General features: G+C 34.6%; 2 protein-coding genes across 3 annotated transcripts; one reads left to right on the top strand and one right to left on the bottom strand.

Moving 5' to 3' along the window:
- Positions 1 to 846: 846 nt before the first annotated feature.
- On the top strand, positions 847 to 13,714 carry LOC120185051 (NDR1/HIN1-like protein 26). Of its 2 annotated transcripts, XM_039189378.1 has the most exons (3): positions 847 to 1,495; positions 12,970 to 13,200; positions 13,446 to 13,714. In XM_039189378.1, exons 1-3 carry the CDS (start codon positions 880 to 882, stop codon positions 13,451 to 13,453), a joined length of 855 nt encoding a protein of 284 aa, XP_039045309.1. In that variant the 5' UTR covers positions 847 to 879; the 3' UTR covers positions 13,454 to 13,714. The 2 variants fall into 2 exon arrangements, with proteins under 2 accessions (XP_039045309.1, XP_039045310.1); XM_039189379.1 differs by lacking the exons at positions 12,970 to 13,200; positions 13,446 to 13,714 and having other exon boundaries at positions 847 to 1,660.
- LOC120185052 lies at positions 3,620 to 4,835 on the bottom strand. The gene has a single exon (XM_039189381.1). The coding sequence runs from the start codon at positions 4,689 to 4,691 to the stop codon at positions 3,849 to 3,851; it is 843 nt and encodes a 280-aa protein (XP_039045312.1). The 5' UTR covers positions 4,692 to 4,835; the 3' UTR covers positions 3,620 to 3,848.
- Positions 13,715 to 17,536: the final 3,822 nt, after the last annotated feature.

The following is a 17,536-nucleotide window of genomic DNA, read 5'->3' on the forward strand; positions in this document are numbered from 1 at the left end:
AGTCACGATGACCATATGATTGACAAACTAAAAACCACTATAAATACCCTAATTAAGACTGGAAAAAGGGATAAAACCCTCATGACCCGTCTATTGTTTCCATCATCCTTTATGATCAATTCTATCTTTATCCAAATACTGTGACTTTTCGTCTAAATCAAAAGGGATGAATCATCAATAGTCGATAGTCGATGAGACGATTTATTCTTCATTGACAAGTATCAATCATGCATCCATAATCCAAATGGGGGATCTTGCCATCTTGGGACCCATGTTATATTCAACATCCTTAGATGATGTGCCATTTGTAAATTTGATTGTGTCCACCATAGTTGGTAATTGTATGTCAATTCCATCAGATAGCTCAGATCTGCTACATACGCAGGAGACCAATTCATGAACCATTGTTCAATGATTCAATGGTTGGAGATGTATCGTTCACATTTTCATTCAATTTACAGAGTCAAATACGTCTGAATATGTGTTAGACATAACAATTTCAAGAAAATGGAAAGTACACATGCTAACATAGTTTGTATTATCATAGTATAATGGTGATTTTACGTATTTGAATGATCATCCTCTATTTGAGTTTGACTGGTCAAAGCTCGATCAATACTTGAATCGAATAGACTCGACTGAAATTCGAATTCGACTCGAAAAACTCTCGAATAACTGAAAAAGTAATATATTAAATTTTTGAGTTGAACTCGACTCAGCACATTTTCAGTCCAAAGAGAGTGAAGTCAACAGTATTAGATCCTAAATAATTGCTGCCTTCTATTCCCAACTTCTCCCTTTATTAAGCTCATTGGTTTTCACTCCCTTTCCCAGCCTTCGTGTGCCTTCTCTATCTTCCCCCCTCTCTCTCTCTTACAAATGTCTCAAGTCTTCTCAAAATCTCCCAAACATTGTGCCCAGAAAGGACTAACCATTGACAAGTCCTACAAGAAATTATTTATTGCCTTCTCAGCATTTTCCACCACAGTTTTAGCCTTCATCTTCCTCATCTGGCTTATACTTCACCCTGCAAAGCCTCAGTTCTCCCTCAGGGAAGCTCACATCTACCAACTCAATCTCTCAAGCCCTCACCTTCTCAACTCTTTCATCCAACTCACCTTGCTCTCAAGAAACCCGAATATAAAAGTCAGCATTTACTACGACGAGTTGCAAGCTTATGCTGCATATAAAGGCCAACATATAACTGTTGATACCTCCCTTCCACCTTTCTACCAAGGACATGAAGAAAGCAACCTGTTCACAACATCTTTGCAGGGAACAGGGCTGCCTGTGGCTCCATCGTTTGGTTACGAAGTCGGACGGGACCGGACCATCGGGAAAATGGTCCTGAACCTGAAGATAAACGGGAAGCTCAGGTGGAAGGTTGGGACTTGGGTTTCTGGCCGATATCGCTTCAACGTTAACTGTGTTTCAGTTGTGGCCTTTGGACCTAATGCCCCAACAGTGCCACTGAGCTCAAATCAAGCAACTCAGTGTTCCACCACTGTGTGAGAAGAGGTTAACTAACATGAGCTTGGAAGTTATTCAGTCCATCTTTATCAGCTTTATGTTTCTATGATTTTCACTACATAATGAACATTATGTATTCTCTGAAATGATTATTTATCAGAAAGAGTAACATAAGGATTGTAATGTAATAGTTTATGCTTTGCAAAGTGCTTGGAGCAAGAAAAAGAAAATGACGGTTCATAGTTTATTTGTTTCTTTGGTGCAAAAATATACAAGAGATCGCTTCAACACTGCTCGGATATGAACGAGAAAGACGGAGAAGAAAGGTGATCGATTGATCAGATTCTAATGGGTTCTACGAAAGGCAACAAAAGGCAGGGACATAGTTTTGCTTCACCTTTAGTTAAACTCCATGTCAGGGTTTCAAATCACGGTCCGAAAACGTGATAGCAACCGCGAAATAGCGGTTTAGCCGCCGTCTGAGTTACCCGCTACACCCGCAATAGTGCCCAATAGCGCCTGCGACAGCCACAATCACGATAAACCCGAAATGACCGAAAACGCGACTGTGACCGCAATTTGAAACCATGCTTCATGTCAATCCTTCACCTTTAGTAATTCACAGACAATTCTAGACCACAATTTTGCTAAAAATAATAAAAAGAAAAACGAGGTAGGGAGGAAAAGAGAGTGGCAGCCCTTTATGCACAATCCATCTTTTTGCAAAGGTAAGAGATCAAACGTTATTGGCACAAGACATGGATACACTAGTTGTTTGATGCGCATATTCTACAGTGAAAATGGTGTAAATACAGACAAAATTCATTCGCTATCAGCATCTCTCGGAAAAAGCAGAAACATTAAAGAGAAAGAGGAACTGCTTTCAAAAGTGACCAAACTTTTTAAAGGACATGAGAAGTTGGTGACTTCTTGCCTAATCAGTTCTAATAATCTTGAACATCAAGCAGCTCGAAAGTTCACAAACAGTTTCGTATTCGCTTAAGCTGGATCTAATCAATGTATATTTCTTCCTATCATTCAAAGAGAGCATCACATCAAGAAAAACTTAATATCATTCACTACAACCCCAGCACAATTTGAGGCGGATTTGGGAAAAACTTCTATAGGATGGAAACCCCACAGGCCATTCTTTAAGTTTCTGATGATACAAATCTCGCTCCACAGGAGCGTGCAAGCTTAGTCTGAAAGTTTGAATACAAGAAAAACTTGAACAACTCCACTAGCTTCTTATCAGTAACAAAATATATTCCTAATTAAAGTGGAAAGTACTCGAAACCTAAAAAAAGAACTTATTCATTAAATTATATAAGCAGAAGGATATGTTGAAGCAGAGCTCCTCTCAAATCCTTATGGGAAGAAAGAATTAACTTTGCTATGTGACTTGTAACATTGTGTTGTTTGTCAACCGGCTTGCAACTCCTAACAGTTGGAATAACAAATTATACTAACTAGAGCAATGCAGACCGCTGGTTGCCAACATCTGTGGTATTCATATTAATCATTATTTTAACTAGAGGTTTTGCGGTTAGGTTACATTTAACCACGATGCGATGGCGGACGGCCAGCACTTACCAGCCAATATCACACATGAGAATAACATTCATCTCTAGATCATCCATTATGAAGCTAACACATCGACATTTTATCCACACTCAGGAGTACACAGAGTTGAAACCAAGTCACAAGGATTAAGCTGCTCATGAAACTTGTGCTTAATATTACCAAATACTTTATATTTCAATGTTGTATTTCATGCTTAACAATTCACATTTCAAATGAAAGGTACATCCTGACACATTATTTCTTCTCCAATCTCCAGTACTAGATCAAAATTTAGATAATATGGTCATGCTAAATTCACTGATTTTATCTGCTGATTACTTCAGCAATCTCAACTTCAATTGCACTCGGAGACTTGAAGCTAATTTCCTTTTTTCCATGAACAGTTTGAAAAATAAAATCCCATTATATTGTTTAAACATAACTAAAAAACCGTCATCACCGGTATCTGGAACTCGGAAGCTCTTAAAAGCAAAACGGTTATGCATATGAAATCAGAACACAAGCAATAAACAATCTGGCTTGCAACAATAACTTATAATATGCAATCAAAGCCAATACGAAGTCACAAACTCATCAACGCAATCACAAAATAATAACAATTGAGTCTCTATAGTTGAACCATATCTGAAGAATGAAGCATGGAATTCATTCGTTTTCGTTATAAGGCTATATATATAAAGAGTTCAAGTATCTTTTTTTTTTACTAGACAAAGATTAATTCTTTACCAGCAACTCAGCTACAGCATCAAATACCAAGAAAATTCAACCAAGATTCTGCATCCATCTGTGCATATTCAGGAGCTAAGAGAATCAGAACTAACCCATTTCCAGTAATGCTTCCTTACAGACACAGCTTTCTCCAATCCCCTTGCCCCATCAAAATCCTCATACTCTTCCTTCTCTTCAGTAACAAAATCTCCCTCAGGCAAACCCTCCACCCACGCGTCCACCGAATGCAAAACATAACGAGCCGGCAAACCCGGATACGACACCGAATTCCGCTCCTCCAGCTTCTTCCTATAAGATCCCGGCACAATCCTCACGGTCCCAGAATCAACAACAACCGAACCAAGCTCCTCTTTCACAGCACGAACAACGGCTTCTTCGGTGGTTTCATGGGGTTTCATTTTCTCGGACAATGGTCTAAACCGATCCCTAACGCTACCATCCGACAATTCCTGTCGAGATTCGACGAGGACGAGGTTATCTTTACCGAGAATACGAACCGTAACGACGTTAACAGTACGAAGTGGAGGGGACGAATCCAGAAGAGAAATCTCGCCTTCGGAGAGTTCCAACCAGAGATTGTGGACGTTTTTGGTTCCGGGTTTGACCCCCCATGAAGCCAGTGACTCAGAGGGCAACCGTGGCTTGAGCCAATCAGATAAAGCCTGTGGGGTTGGAAAGGCGGACCTGGAGTTTGACATGGTGGGTGTTCTGAGGAACCGCCGTGGCTTCGGGGGAAAAGGAAGGAACTTTGGGAAGAAAGTATGGTTTGTTTTGGGGGAAGAGAAGAGAAAAAGAAGGGAAATTGCTGTCAAGAACAGGTCAGGGAGAGTAGGTGTTGATTTGGCAAGACCCAAGTTTGGTTTAATGTTATTTTGGGGAATTTTTAATGATTCTGGTGTTCTTGACATGATAATGATGTTTTTATGTATGAGGAGGATGAGTTGCAATGGTTTGCAGATGATGATCAATGAGCATTTCCATAACAAGGAACAAAATTAGAGCAAAAGAAAACAAAGGGAAGGCTTGGGTTTTGCCTTGGAAAATAAGCGGTTGGAAATGGTGGAAGAATTTCAGATGGATCAGATTATTCTGTTTCTTATTCCTTGTCCGCTACGATTTTTGTGGCATGATTCCTAAGACTCACCGTCACGGTTCAACTCGCGTCCATGAATAGAAACATTTTGTGGAACACCTATATTTATATTTTTCTTATATTTTATAATCATGGATGGAAACAAATAAATTATTTCGATCATTGACGATTTATCTTTCTAGTTTAGATAAAGAGTACAATCGGTATAAATATAATCTTCTATATGAGAAAAAAAAGAGAAAGATGACATGTGAGAATAAATTACTTCAGATTGAAGATATAAAAGTCTGAGAGAGAGTTCATCCATCATAATTGAAAAGTATTTATAGTTATTCTAGCTAAAAGTGTCAAACTTAGTGTTATTATCACTATCGTAGGTCAACAGGCTAAATGAATATGACTCTTAAATATTGGATTTTGTTCTAATAGATTATGTCTTATCTTGTCTATGCAATGCAGTGGGCTTGAAGGCTCTGATACTTTTGTGTCTGGATGGTAGAGGTTTCTTGGAGGTTCCAGTAAGTGGAGGGGTCTATATGAAGATCTCGACTATTGGAGAATTGGTAGTTTTTAGAGGTTATATTCGGAAGTACCATAAATTGTCCCTCTTTAGGTGAGAGAATGTCATAAAGTGGCTTAGTTCGAAGCTTGTGGTAGAACGTATAATGGTCATCTCTCGATTTTTTCAATAGTGAAAGCATCTTTTTAGAAGATCTTTATTGATAGGTTGGCTCTTCTTTGTGTTGGTTAAGACATCTCAATGTTCACGTTCAAGTAGAAGATCATAGTCCGTTGAGAGACTATTAAGGACATGTCTGCGTCTCAACTCTCATTCTCAAATGGAGGATTATAGTCCTTAGTGGGATGGTTAAGGACACTAGATGTTAAGGTATTAATCATATAGTGGGAGGAGCACTTCTTCAAAGGAAGGTGGATTCTTTTTCATGTAATTTTCTCGCTCCATGTAATGTCTCTCGTGGTTGGGTGACGTCTCACGTGAAGGATTCAAGAGATATCAACATTTCAATGTTGCGAAGGGTCATCGAAGGCTTTTCATCCCTTTTCGTCCGATCACTGGTAGCATCGATAATGTTATTGTAGCAAAAGGTTGAATGGAGGTTTCTCCAAGCCTTCGGCCAGAGAGGAAACATATCGTCACTCTTGGAGAGATCCAATTGTCGAGTGGAAGAATATTTTCCTTGGGGAAAGCTCAACTCTCCCTTTATCAGGGAAAAGGCGTATCGATGCCACATCGAAGGCATCTCAGCAATCTTTGGAGGTAACTCCAAGTTGTATCGATAAGAGTGAGAGACATCCCTACATCAGTTGAACTTCCGAAGACATCTCAACTAGGGATGGGCATGGGACTCGAACCCGACGGGTTCCAAGCAACCCGATCGGGTCAATTTTTTTTTTAAAAAAATTGGATTCAAATTATGTCATATCAAACTTTTTTAGAGGTTATGTTCGGGTCAAGTCTGATTCGGGTTTAGGGTGAAAAATACCCAACCCGACTTGGCCTGAAAAAATTATTATTTTACCTTATATATTTAGAGATAATTGTAATAACATCCCTCTATATATTATTATTTTTCAATTAAATCCCTATTTTTATTGAAAAAAATGGTAATATTTTTAATAAATATATGATTTCAGGTATGATCTGGTCGGGTTCGGATTTTGTCTCAGAAAGGCAGGTCGAATTCTGGTCGGGTGGACGTTATATATTATTCGGGTCGGGTGAAAGATGTATAATTTTCGGGTTAAATCGGATGAACCAAAAACTTGACCCGACCCGACCAATATCCATCCCTAATCTCAAAGATTTCAGGGTGGAGGCATCTTGACACTCGTTAGAGTGGAGGCTCTCAATTCTTTCGATCGAGTTTTAGGACGTCCCCTTGAATAGATACGTAGTCATAAGCTATAAGATAAATGCAACTCAATAAGCAACTCAAAACTCTTTACGCTATCAGAATTACTAGTCTTTCTCATTGGTTATAGGGTACCCTAATTGAAGAACTGAGGATCATTCGGTTTGTCCATTGAACCCTACACGCTGACCCAAATGGGAAAGCTATATTTTGCAGTTCAATTAAAAAACTTAACTTAAAGGCAAAGGATCGATGGTTTTTATAAACGCATATTATTAAAAAGAGTTAATTGTATCATATGTCCTCAAAATATCATCTTTATTCTAAATTGGTCTCTAAACTTTTAAATATTCTAATTTCATCCTCAAACTATGATACTTATTCTAAATTTGTCCTTAAACTTTTGAATCTTCCAATTTCATTCTCAAACTAATACCCTTATTCTAAATTGGGTCCTTAAACTTTTAAGCCTTCCAATTTCATCCCCAAATTCATCCAAATATATAATTAATTTTAACCACAATTTAACCTAAACTTTATTTTTTTTCAAACATATAATAATATATAACTTGACGTAACAATTTTATTAACATGGAATGTGATTAGTATATACATATAACTTGGGATGAAATTGAAATGTTGAAAATGTTTGGGGACCAATTTAGAATGAAGGATATAAATTAGGGGATGAAACTAAATTATTTGAAAGTTTGAGGATTAAGTTAGAATGATAGTCATAGTTTAATGATGAAATTGTAACATTTAAAAGATTAGGGACTGATTTAGAACAATATTAAAAATATTAATATTAATTTAATAATTATTTTGAATTTTATTTTCTTTTTTAGTATTTTAATATTTTTTAGTATTCAACCTAAATGTCACCACAATCACAAAAACTATTCCGGAATAGGCCTGTAAATGAACTGAACGTTCAACGAACCGTTCATGAACCGTGCGGCGGGAAATTCGTTTATGTGCGTTTATTTATTAAATGAACGAACATGAACAAGATTTTGTGTTTGTTTAATTAAATGAACGAACATGAACATATGTCTCATTCGTTCATTTACGTTCGTGAACGTTCGGTTATGTTCGTTCATTTATGTTTAACCCAGTCTTCTTAAATCAATTTTGGTGACCAATTTGTAAGTATCTTAAAAATATTAATTAATCTGATATTCTGATGACCAACTCCATAATTAACCCAATTTTATTTGGAGATTAAATCCAATATGTTAACTCGTGAGTCACCTCACACCTATATTCATTTCCCCTTTTTTTCCCAAACCCTAATGTTCATTGGAGAGTGAAGACGATCGGTGAATGCTTCAAAACAAGTTATATTATAGTGCAATCTAAAGTTTTACATGTCTGTTTTCATCTCTTTCTTTGTTTTATTTGGCTTAATAGTTGATATGTAAAGTTATTATAGGTATCTTCACATCTAAAACTCAAGAAAACATCATACTTCTTTCTAGAAATAGATGGGAAGATAAAGGTAACAATCGGAAGTATATGAGCATCAGTAAACAGAAAAATATATAGAATTTGCCAAAAAAACAAAACAAAGGTTTCTATGCAATTTCTGAAAAAGAGTGTAATAGCGGAAGTAATGGGTTTTCAGGAAGAACCCATTAATAAGTAGAAAATACACTTTGACAATGAATTTTTGTTTTCATAGTTCTTGTGTGACCTTTAGTTGTGGAGTAGACTTTAGGTACGTTAAAATTTTGAATGGTGGTTTAACAATAATATCAGTTAAATATGTAGCATCAGAGGGATTTCGGATCTATGTAGTCCAATTTGTACCGTTCGAAATCTTCATGCTGTTAAATTTTCTACTCTGCCAATGGAAATGATCATTATTAACAAATCTCACTAAAGTCTGACATCGATGTCACAAAACTTTTAGCCGGCGAATTTATTAGAATAACGTAGTGGAAAATGATTGTTCATATGTAATCATGGACCACTAAGATAAATATTATAGCGTTAAATTAAAGTTGTGTGAATCATTTAATATCTTTAAAAGATCGATCGAAATATCTGATATCTTCAAACATTTCATCATTGCTAATAAGCTCTTATGCTATTTATCACTGTAGATTTGGTTGATTTGCATTGTCGACTATTTTTCATAAAAGAACAATGGAAGGTAGGGTCTCCAACGTTTATGTTCGTTTATGTTCGTTTATGTTTTAAATGAACGAACATGAACAAGCTATATTCCTTAATGAACGAACATTAACAAAAAAAATTTTGTTTGTTTATGTTCGTTTATTTATTAAATGAACGAACATGAACATACATCCGTTTGTGTGCGTTCGGTTCGTTTACATGCCTATTCCGGAATGTTACAATGGATATGCTCGTCATCAGCCACCATATAGTGTTGCCTTGTACGAGGCGAATTCTTAATTTTTCTCCTTAAAAACATGAAAATATTATAAAAATAAGCGTAAATTATGCATTTAGTACCTAAATTGTTAGTTTCAGTCCGTTGTAGTACTTAAACTTTCATTTTTTTAAAACCATACCTGAAGTTTAACTTTTGTTTCATTTTAGTACCCGACCGTTAAAAACTTTAGTTTTTGTTTTATTTTAGTATCTTGTTCAAAATTTAACTTTAAGTTTTGAAAAATTAAAAGTTTAAGTGCTAAAACGGATCAAAACTGATAATTTAGGTATTAAATGCATTATGATTTTAACGATGAGATATTAAAATTAATGAAAACTAAACGTTAGATATGATTTTGAAAAAGTTGAAAGTTTAGGTATTAAAATATACTAAAACTTATAGTTCAAGTACTAAATACGTAATTTACTCAAAAATAATTGTTTGCTTCTTTTTATTTTAATTCCCACTTGCATAAAACATTGTAAAAATGTAAGTCTCATCTTTTTACCATTTCACATGCATGAAATATGCCTTACTTTTCATACTCATATTTGAACAAACCCACCAACAAGAGAGAGGGAAATAGTTCTGGGATAAGTAAATAATTTGAAGTTTAAGGTAAAAGTTACTCAACAAATTATAAAATTATACACATATAAAAATCATGTAAGAGGTTGCAGTTTCAATTATATTTTAATGCATCAACGGGCTGTTAAAGTGGTAAGTAGTTTGATTTCGCTTAAGCTGGTCTCGAGTTCGAGTCCATGTGACAGCAGGAAATCCTCACGAGGAGACTCACCCCAAAACCAAGTGTGTGACCTGAGCCGGTCCGGATTAGTCAAGCCTTAAGAACCGGAAGAGCAACCAAAAAAATATATTTTAACGTCCTACAGAAACGTTTTTATAAAATATAATTCTTTTGAATTTTTTAAATTTTCATATAATTTAATTTTTTATATTATTTTATTAATAGTTTAATTTCATCTTAAAATGTTATAATATATAACCTTAAATTTATAATATAAATTTCTAAATATAAAATCTACTTCTTATATAAAAATTTGCATCTGTTCCTAAATATAACCTACATTCAACAACATTTATAAAATACAAGTAATCTAAAATGAGTTGTTAAAACTATAAAAATTAATGTTAAAAGTTAAAATTATATTTCGCTATATTAATATAATATTTATTTGGCTTAGTGAAAAAAAATATTTACTCAAGTTATTTCTTTTGCTAATTTTACGTGTCTAAAATATTTTTCGTTCAAAATGAATACCTAACGTTTATAATATTAATCTTTTAAGATATAATATTTATTTGGCTTAATGGAAAAAATAAGTGCTCAAGTTATATATCATTTGTTAATTTTATGTCTCTAACATATTTTTCACTTAATGTCTAACGTTTTATAATATTACTCTTTTAAGTGCGTGCGTCGATGTAACGACCATTAAAAAAAACTCATTTTTCTAACATGTGTCCTCATTTGTGTACTTATTCGAGCGGCACGACGTAGGCACTTAAAAGAGTAACATTAGTTAAATTAGACTCCTACTTTGAGCAAGAAAAAAACTTTATGCGTTTGGTTCACGGAATGGAAGATTACCGTGGGAATGTAAGATTACTAGGGAATAGGATTACTGGGAATATTGTATTTTGTGTTTGGTTGGCTTAGCAGGAATGTAAGATTACCGTATTTGGTTAAAGGAATAAAAGATTATTGGAATGTATATTTGACCAAATTGTCCTTATTATATATTTGTTTTTTTAACAAGTTGCAAAAATATTTATATATTTTCTTTAAAAAATTTAAATTCATAAAATTTATATAATTTTTTTTACAAAATTGAAAATATAAAAAGGTTTAATGAAAGGGTAAAATTTTATTTTAACCCCTAAACTTCATATAAAATTTTTATTATAGACTTTTTTTGTAAATCTAAAATAGTTTAAGGATAAATTTGTAATTTAACATTCATAGAATTTTTATTATTCAATGACATAAAAATGATATTTAAAAAAAAATTAAGGGCATTTTAGTCCAAAACGTCAGGAATCCAACAATACCTAAGGAAATGGAGGTATTGACATTCCAGGTAATGACATTCCCGGTAATATACCCCAAAAAATTCACTATTGATAATCTTACATTACCGGGAATGAGATTCTCGGGCTAACCAAACGGGGGAATGTGGATTCCATTCCCATGAGAATCCCACATTCCCCTATCCAAACACCCCCTAAGCATCTAAAGTTATCAAATGGTATAATTTGTAAACTCGTTTTTTTTAATTAATCCTATTTATTTTATGTAATATATATATATATATTATTGTTTATATATTTTTTTAACAAATATCATATAATTAAAATTGATATAAGCAACAATCAGTTGGTCTAGTTGGATGAGACACTAGATTCATTAAGTAAGGTCAGGGGTTTGAATTCCGGCGATTGCGTTTGGAGCAAATTCGGTTAGGAGGATCACTCTTGCCTCTACAGTACCCGATCCAGATTAGTTGATATCAATCACACCGATGGTTATAAAAAAATTGAGATACTTACCACAATAGTATATAAAAAAGTAATCTCATTTTTGTCTTGATGTTAACTGAAGTTGGTTAAGGGGTTGTTTGTTTACTTCAGAATGATTAAGCGCTGAATGATTCAAATGTTGAATGATTCAGAGGCTCTGTATGAATTAGCTCTGAATGTGACATATTGTTTGATAATGGCTCTGAATCATTCAGAATGTACTTTGATGCTGAATCATTCAGCATTGTTTTGTTGAATCAGTCAGCACTGAATCATTCAGAAATGCGAAACAAACATGCTGAATGCTGAACGATTCAACATTCAGTGTTGAATGATTCCATTCAGAGCCAAACAAACAGCCCCTAAGTTTTGCAAATGTGAAAATCATGCTTCAAATGCAATACCATTCAACGTTGAATGATTCCATTCAGAGCCAAACAAACAACCCCTAAATTTTGCAAATGTGAAAATCATGCTTCAAATGCAATACCATCCATAAACTCTGAATGTTTACTTTCTTAGTCTTATTAAATAATTATAGCTTTTTCTTTCGTTTTTTAATTGTATAAAACGTTTATTTTTAGCTATGAGAATCATAAATTAGGAATCCTATAAGCAATTTTTAATATTAAACTAAAATTACAAAATTAATAGTGTGTTTTGGGAGGGATTTTGATCAACAACCTTGCTTTTAAAATTTTTAAAATTGAATTATTTGATTAGGTAAATATGAATATTTTCAAGTTATATAAAAAGGGTAAATTACACTAATAATCGTTGAACTTTACTCTCTCTCCTATTTCACTCACTGAATTTAACATAATTACCATTTTTGGTCACTCAGTCGTTAAATATTTAATGGCGTTAAAACGACGCCGTTTTAGAAAAACAATTTTTTTTACCAAAACGACGTCATTGTGCATCTATAAAACATCTCAATTATAATGTCGTTTAGTGAGAAAACGGTTGAGTGACCAAAAATGTTAATTATGTTAAACTCAGTAATTGAACGGATTTAAAGTACAGTGAATAAAATATGAGAGATAATAAAGTTCAGTGATGATTAGTGAAATAGGATGAGAGTTTTCTTTGAACGTATAATGTCTTCAACTTACCACATATTAATAAAAATAAATAAAAGTTTAAGTATTAAAACATACCAAAATTAATAGTCTAGATATTAAATGAGAAGACAAGTCATTCAATCCAATGGATCCCTATAAATAAACGTACAAAGATTCTCAAGTCCACATAGTATCATCATCACTCACCTAAAGCAACACTCTTATTTGCTCTACTTTTGGGTGTTGCCTTGGATGCAAAGGTTCTTTCTTCCGGAATCAGATACTCCGATTTGCCGGAAAGTTACGTGAGACCCGAATCCGATTGTCCCCGATTATCCGAAGTATCGGAATGCGAAAACGTCCTGGTGATCGACCTGGGGTGTCCGGACAGGAGCCATGTCGTACAGCAAATTTCTCATGCCTGCATCAACTGTCTTTTTTCAGATACTATTACTGGTCCCTGCAAATCCCCCTGCTCTTATTTAGTATTTCCTTCTCTAGAATAGCATAAGTAGATTCCACTTCCTAGCCTGCTATGGGTGTATTAAGTGCTCTTCTACTTTCACTTTCGAGATTATATCAATCCGAACAAAAATGATTCTAAGTAACTTATACCATGATACAGTAAATCGTTCCATATGATTACTTTCTAGGCAGTACTAACGATGTTGTAACATATATGACATGAGGTTATTAACCATGGAGTTTCGAAAGAGGCGGTGGAGAGGATGTTAGAAGTGGCGCACGGCTTCTTCCAGCTGCCGGTGGAGGAGAAGATGAAGCTTTACTCCGATGACCCTTGGAAAACCACGAGACTTTCCACAAGTTTTAATGTGAAAAAAGAGACTGTTCATAACTGGAGAGACTACCTACGCTTACACTGTCATCCTCTCCACAAGTATGTTCCTGAGTGGCCTTCCAATCCTCCTTCCTTCAAGTACAGTCTTTTCTCTCTCTCTCTTCCTTCCTCTTTTTCTTTGTCATACATACGTAATTTGCCTAACGTCATACATTTTCAGTCTATGCGTCACGCATGTTCTGATGATCATGGATGGTTCAGCAAGCCATGTTTTTTTTTTAATATTTTGCATGGAATCAAAAGTAAACTAATGATGCATACTGCACCCCATGTGCGTGAGATGATCTGCAGATCTCACGTTTAATTAAAAGATATCATCATTCGATAGATGAGCCACTTAATATTTTAAGTAAGATAAAAATTTATATCTTAATATTTGTGAATAGATTAAATCTAATTGAAATAATCATTTTTATAATAGATTTCTATAAAATTTAATGAAAAAGAAATCAAATATCCATTATTATATATTATACCTGAGCTTTAGTAATCTACATGCTCTTTTCTGGTAGCAAGGACAGTATCGTTAATCAGTCTTTTAATTTAGGGAATAATTCGAGTTGGCCCTCGCCTAAATACTCGAGGGACCATCTCGATTATTCGATTCGATAATTGATTAAAATCAAATAGGATTAATATTAGAGCCTACATTTTTAGGTTTAAGCTTTTAGGTTCCTTTATTTTCATAATTTGACACCTTAAGCTATAAAAAGTCTTTAATTTACCTTAGTTTAATTAGGATTAAATAAGAATTTGTTTGATTGCATTGTTTTTTTTAACCTAAGGCAATGTTCACTTATTAGGGAATTAATAGTATATCTCCCGCAAGTGTGATCAAGGGTGACTACTGGTGATTCTCGAAATAGGTTGACATCCTTTTCAAAGATCACATCATGATTTTCTAAAAATGAGGCAATATTCGATTATTAGACACTGTAGTTGATCTCCCACCTTTACGTTTGGGAGCGAATGATATCGGTCTCAATAAACGAATATCCTTTTCAACTTTGCATTCATAATGATTTTCAAATTAAATAAAGATCGAACTCAAACTTTCTGGTTTTAATTATAGGGTAATCAACTAGGTATCAATTTTTGTGCGCTTGTGGGGTGCTAATCCTTCCCCACGCGTGACTGACTCCCGAACCCGATTTCTTGATTTTCGCAGACCTTAAAACTTGGTATTTTGATAAAAAAAATAAAATGTTTTATTAAAATCACCCAGTTTTTATAGTGTCCCAATCGCACCTTAAATGATTGATGTCGACTCCTCACATTTCGAAAAACATTTTCAAAGATAAAACCTCCGAGTCGGTATCGGTCTTTTCCCTGCCCGGACGAAAAACGGTCTCGATGCTAGTAACATTGGCAGCTGTAGTGTTTTTATGGGGCCGTATACACGGCCAGAAGAATCGGCCGTGGGCCAGATGTCGATGGCTTATTTATGTATCTACACATATTTGATACATATTTTATTATTACTGAAGTGTCACACCCAAATTTTCCCAAACTCGAAATCTCAAAATTAAAAATTCTATCCAAAATTAAGATTATTATTTTTGTCTTGATAATTCAATTTTTTTTATTTTCTTTTTCAGGAGTTTCAAGTTTTACCAAAGTTTCATGTACATCCGGTTGTTTTTATGGCAAGGATGCTGACAATTAGAAGAATCAACGCAAGGGAATGGATAATCCAAATACATTGGCTGCTAATAAAGATTGAGGTTAATATTTTAGTCTTGATAATTCATTTCTTTATTTTTTTGGATAAGTAAAAATTTTATTATCCAAGCAAACGTTCAATACAACACTCAATCAAGGATCAAGAAGCTATGAACAAAAAAAAATAGTTAGCCTATACCCCATTTGTTACAAAGAAGAGAGTTGATATTATCAGTTCTATTAAAGTACCTATTGCTAAGCTAAGCACTAATAATACCCTTAATGGAACTTAACATTTCATCCACCGTACGAGTCCTTCCTTGAAATATCTTCCTGTTTCTTTCCTCCCGAACGGTGTAAATGAAGGAACTCCAAGCAATCTTCAATATAGATGTTAGGAGAGATTTACCTTTCCACATAGAAGATGCCCAAATGATCATATTTTCCCATGACATTTGCGGTTTGAGCAGGTGGTTCAGGTTTAGAATGTGCTTCCACAGGCTGTAAGTAATTCTGCAGTATGCAAAAAGGTTGTTTCTCGATTCCAAAAGATCATTGCAAAGAGGGAAAGAAACGTTGGTAGTAATTCCCATTCGAGATAGTCTCTCTCTAGTAGGAAGTCTGTCGAGAATAACCATCCATGAGATGATATTGAATTTAGGAATGTGCATGGGAAACCAAATGAGCTTGTGCCAAGGAACTTTGGAATGCTTAACTCTTATCTCCTCCCAAATGGTTTTGTTAGCCTTAGGAGTAGCATTAAGAAAATGAAGAGCTTCAGTTCTAAGTTTCAAAAGACGTTTAAAACACCAGCTAGCAGAAGAATTTTCTGTCATGACTTTAAAATCATTAGATTTAATCACATAACAGTAAGTCCAAGCTATCCATAAAGATCCATCTCCAGCAAGGAGGGATCGAATGAGCTGCATCATAATAGCCTTGTTCCAAGTTTTAAGATCCTTTAATCCTAGGCCACCTTTCGATTTTGGGCAGCAGATTTTTACCCAGCTAACACGCGCTCCAGAAGCTGCTACATTAGAACCCTTCCATAGAAATCTTGAGCATAATTGATTGATAGAATTAATAACAGCCTTGGGGAGAAAAAACTTCCTACACCAGAAATTAGCAATATTAAGCAGAACAATTTTCACCAGTTCAAGTCTTCCAGCACAACTTAAGTATTTTCCAGACCACTGATGGATTTTGGCCTATAATTTTGTCAATAAGGGCAGAGCAATCCTTGATACTAAGTTTCCTAGTGATTAGAGGGACCCCAAGATACCTCACTGGAAGATAACCATAATAAATTACAGTAGATTGCTTAATAAGATCAAGAGTTTTAAAAGAGATACCAGTAGAGAACAGTTCACTTTTTGCAGCATTCAATTTCAGCCTAGACATTGAATAAAATTGTTCTAAAACAATGATCACCCCTGTCACTGATTCAAGGTTACCTTTGCAGAAAATAAGGAGATCATCAGCAAAATAAAGATTGGTGAGTCCAAGCTTTTTACATTTTGGATGAAATCCAAAAATACCTCTAGAAGCATCAATATTGAGAAGCTTAGAGAGAATGTTCATAGCAAGAAAAAATAAGGAGGGAGATAAAGGGTCCCCTTGTCTTATGCCCCTTTCACCTTTGAAGTAACCAATCAAAGAGCCATTAAATGAAATAGAATATATAGCTTCAGAAAAACAGACTTCTATCCACTTAATGAATAAAGGAGGCAGTTGAATAGCTTTAAGAATAGAAGAAATGAATCCCCACTTGAGGGAATCAAAAGCTTTGTGAAAATCAATCTTGGGAGCACACCTAAGGGAAATAGAATTCCTCCCATAGCCTTTCACAAGTTCTTGGGCAAGAAAAGAATTATCAATGATGTATCTACCCTTGACAAAAGCAGATTGATTAGGCGTAATGATATCAGGCAGCAGATCAGTAAGTCTTTTACCAATAATCTTAGTGATAGCTTTATAGACCACTGAGCAGCAGGAAATGGGCCTATAGTCTGAAACCTTGCTAGGATTAGTGATCTTAGGAACCAAGGTTAAAATGGTGGAATTGAAAGCTGGATGGATGAAAAAATTGTAGAAAAAGAATTTAACAGCTTTGATAACATCATCTCCAATAACAGTCCATGACTTCGTAAAGAATAAGGGAGAATAACCATCAGGCCATGGGGCTTTATCATTACCTTGAGTAAAGAAAGCTTGTTTTATCTCCTCAACAGTAATATCTTTCCCTAAATCTATGAGAGC

The sequence above is a fragment of the Hibiscus syriacus genome, unplaced genomic scaffold, assembly GCF_006381635.1.
Source record: "Hibiscus syriacus cultivar Baekdansim isolate YM2019G1 unplaced genomic scaffold, ASM638163v2 tig00112988_pilon, whole genome shotgun sequence".
Classification (NCBI taxonomy): Eukaryota; Viridiplantae; Streptophyta; class Magnoliopsida; order Malvales; family Malvaceae; genus Hibiscus; species Hibiscus syriacus.

Excerpts from the sequence above, each read along its gene's own strand:
- LOC120185051 (XM_039189378.1), top strand. The coding sequence starts at position 880 with ATGTCTCAAGTCTTCTCAAAATCTCCCAAACATTGTGCCCAGAAAGGA. Across the intron at positions 1,496-12,969 it reads CTCAAATCAAGCAACTCAGT|CAACACTCTTATTTGCTCTA; the intron begins GTTCCACCACTG and ends ACTCACCTAAAG.
- LOC120185052 (XM_039189381.1), bottom strand. The coding sequence starts at position 4,691 with ATGTCAAGAACACCAGAATCATTAAAAATTCCCCAAAATAACATTAAA.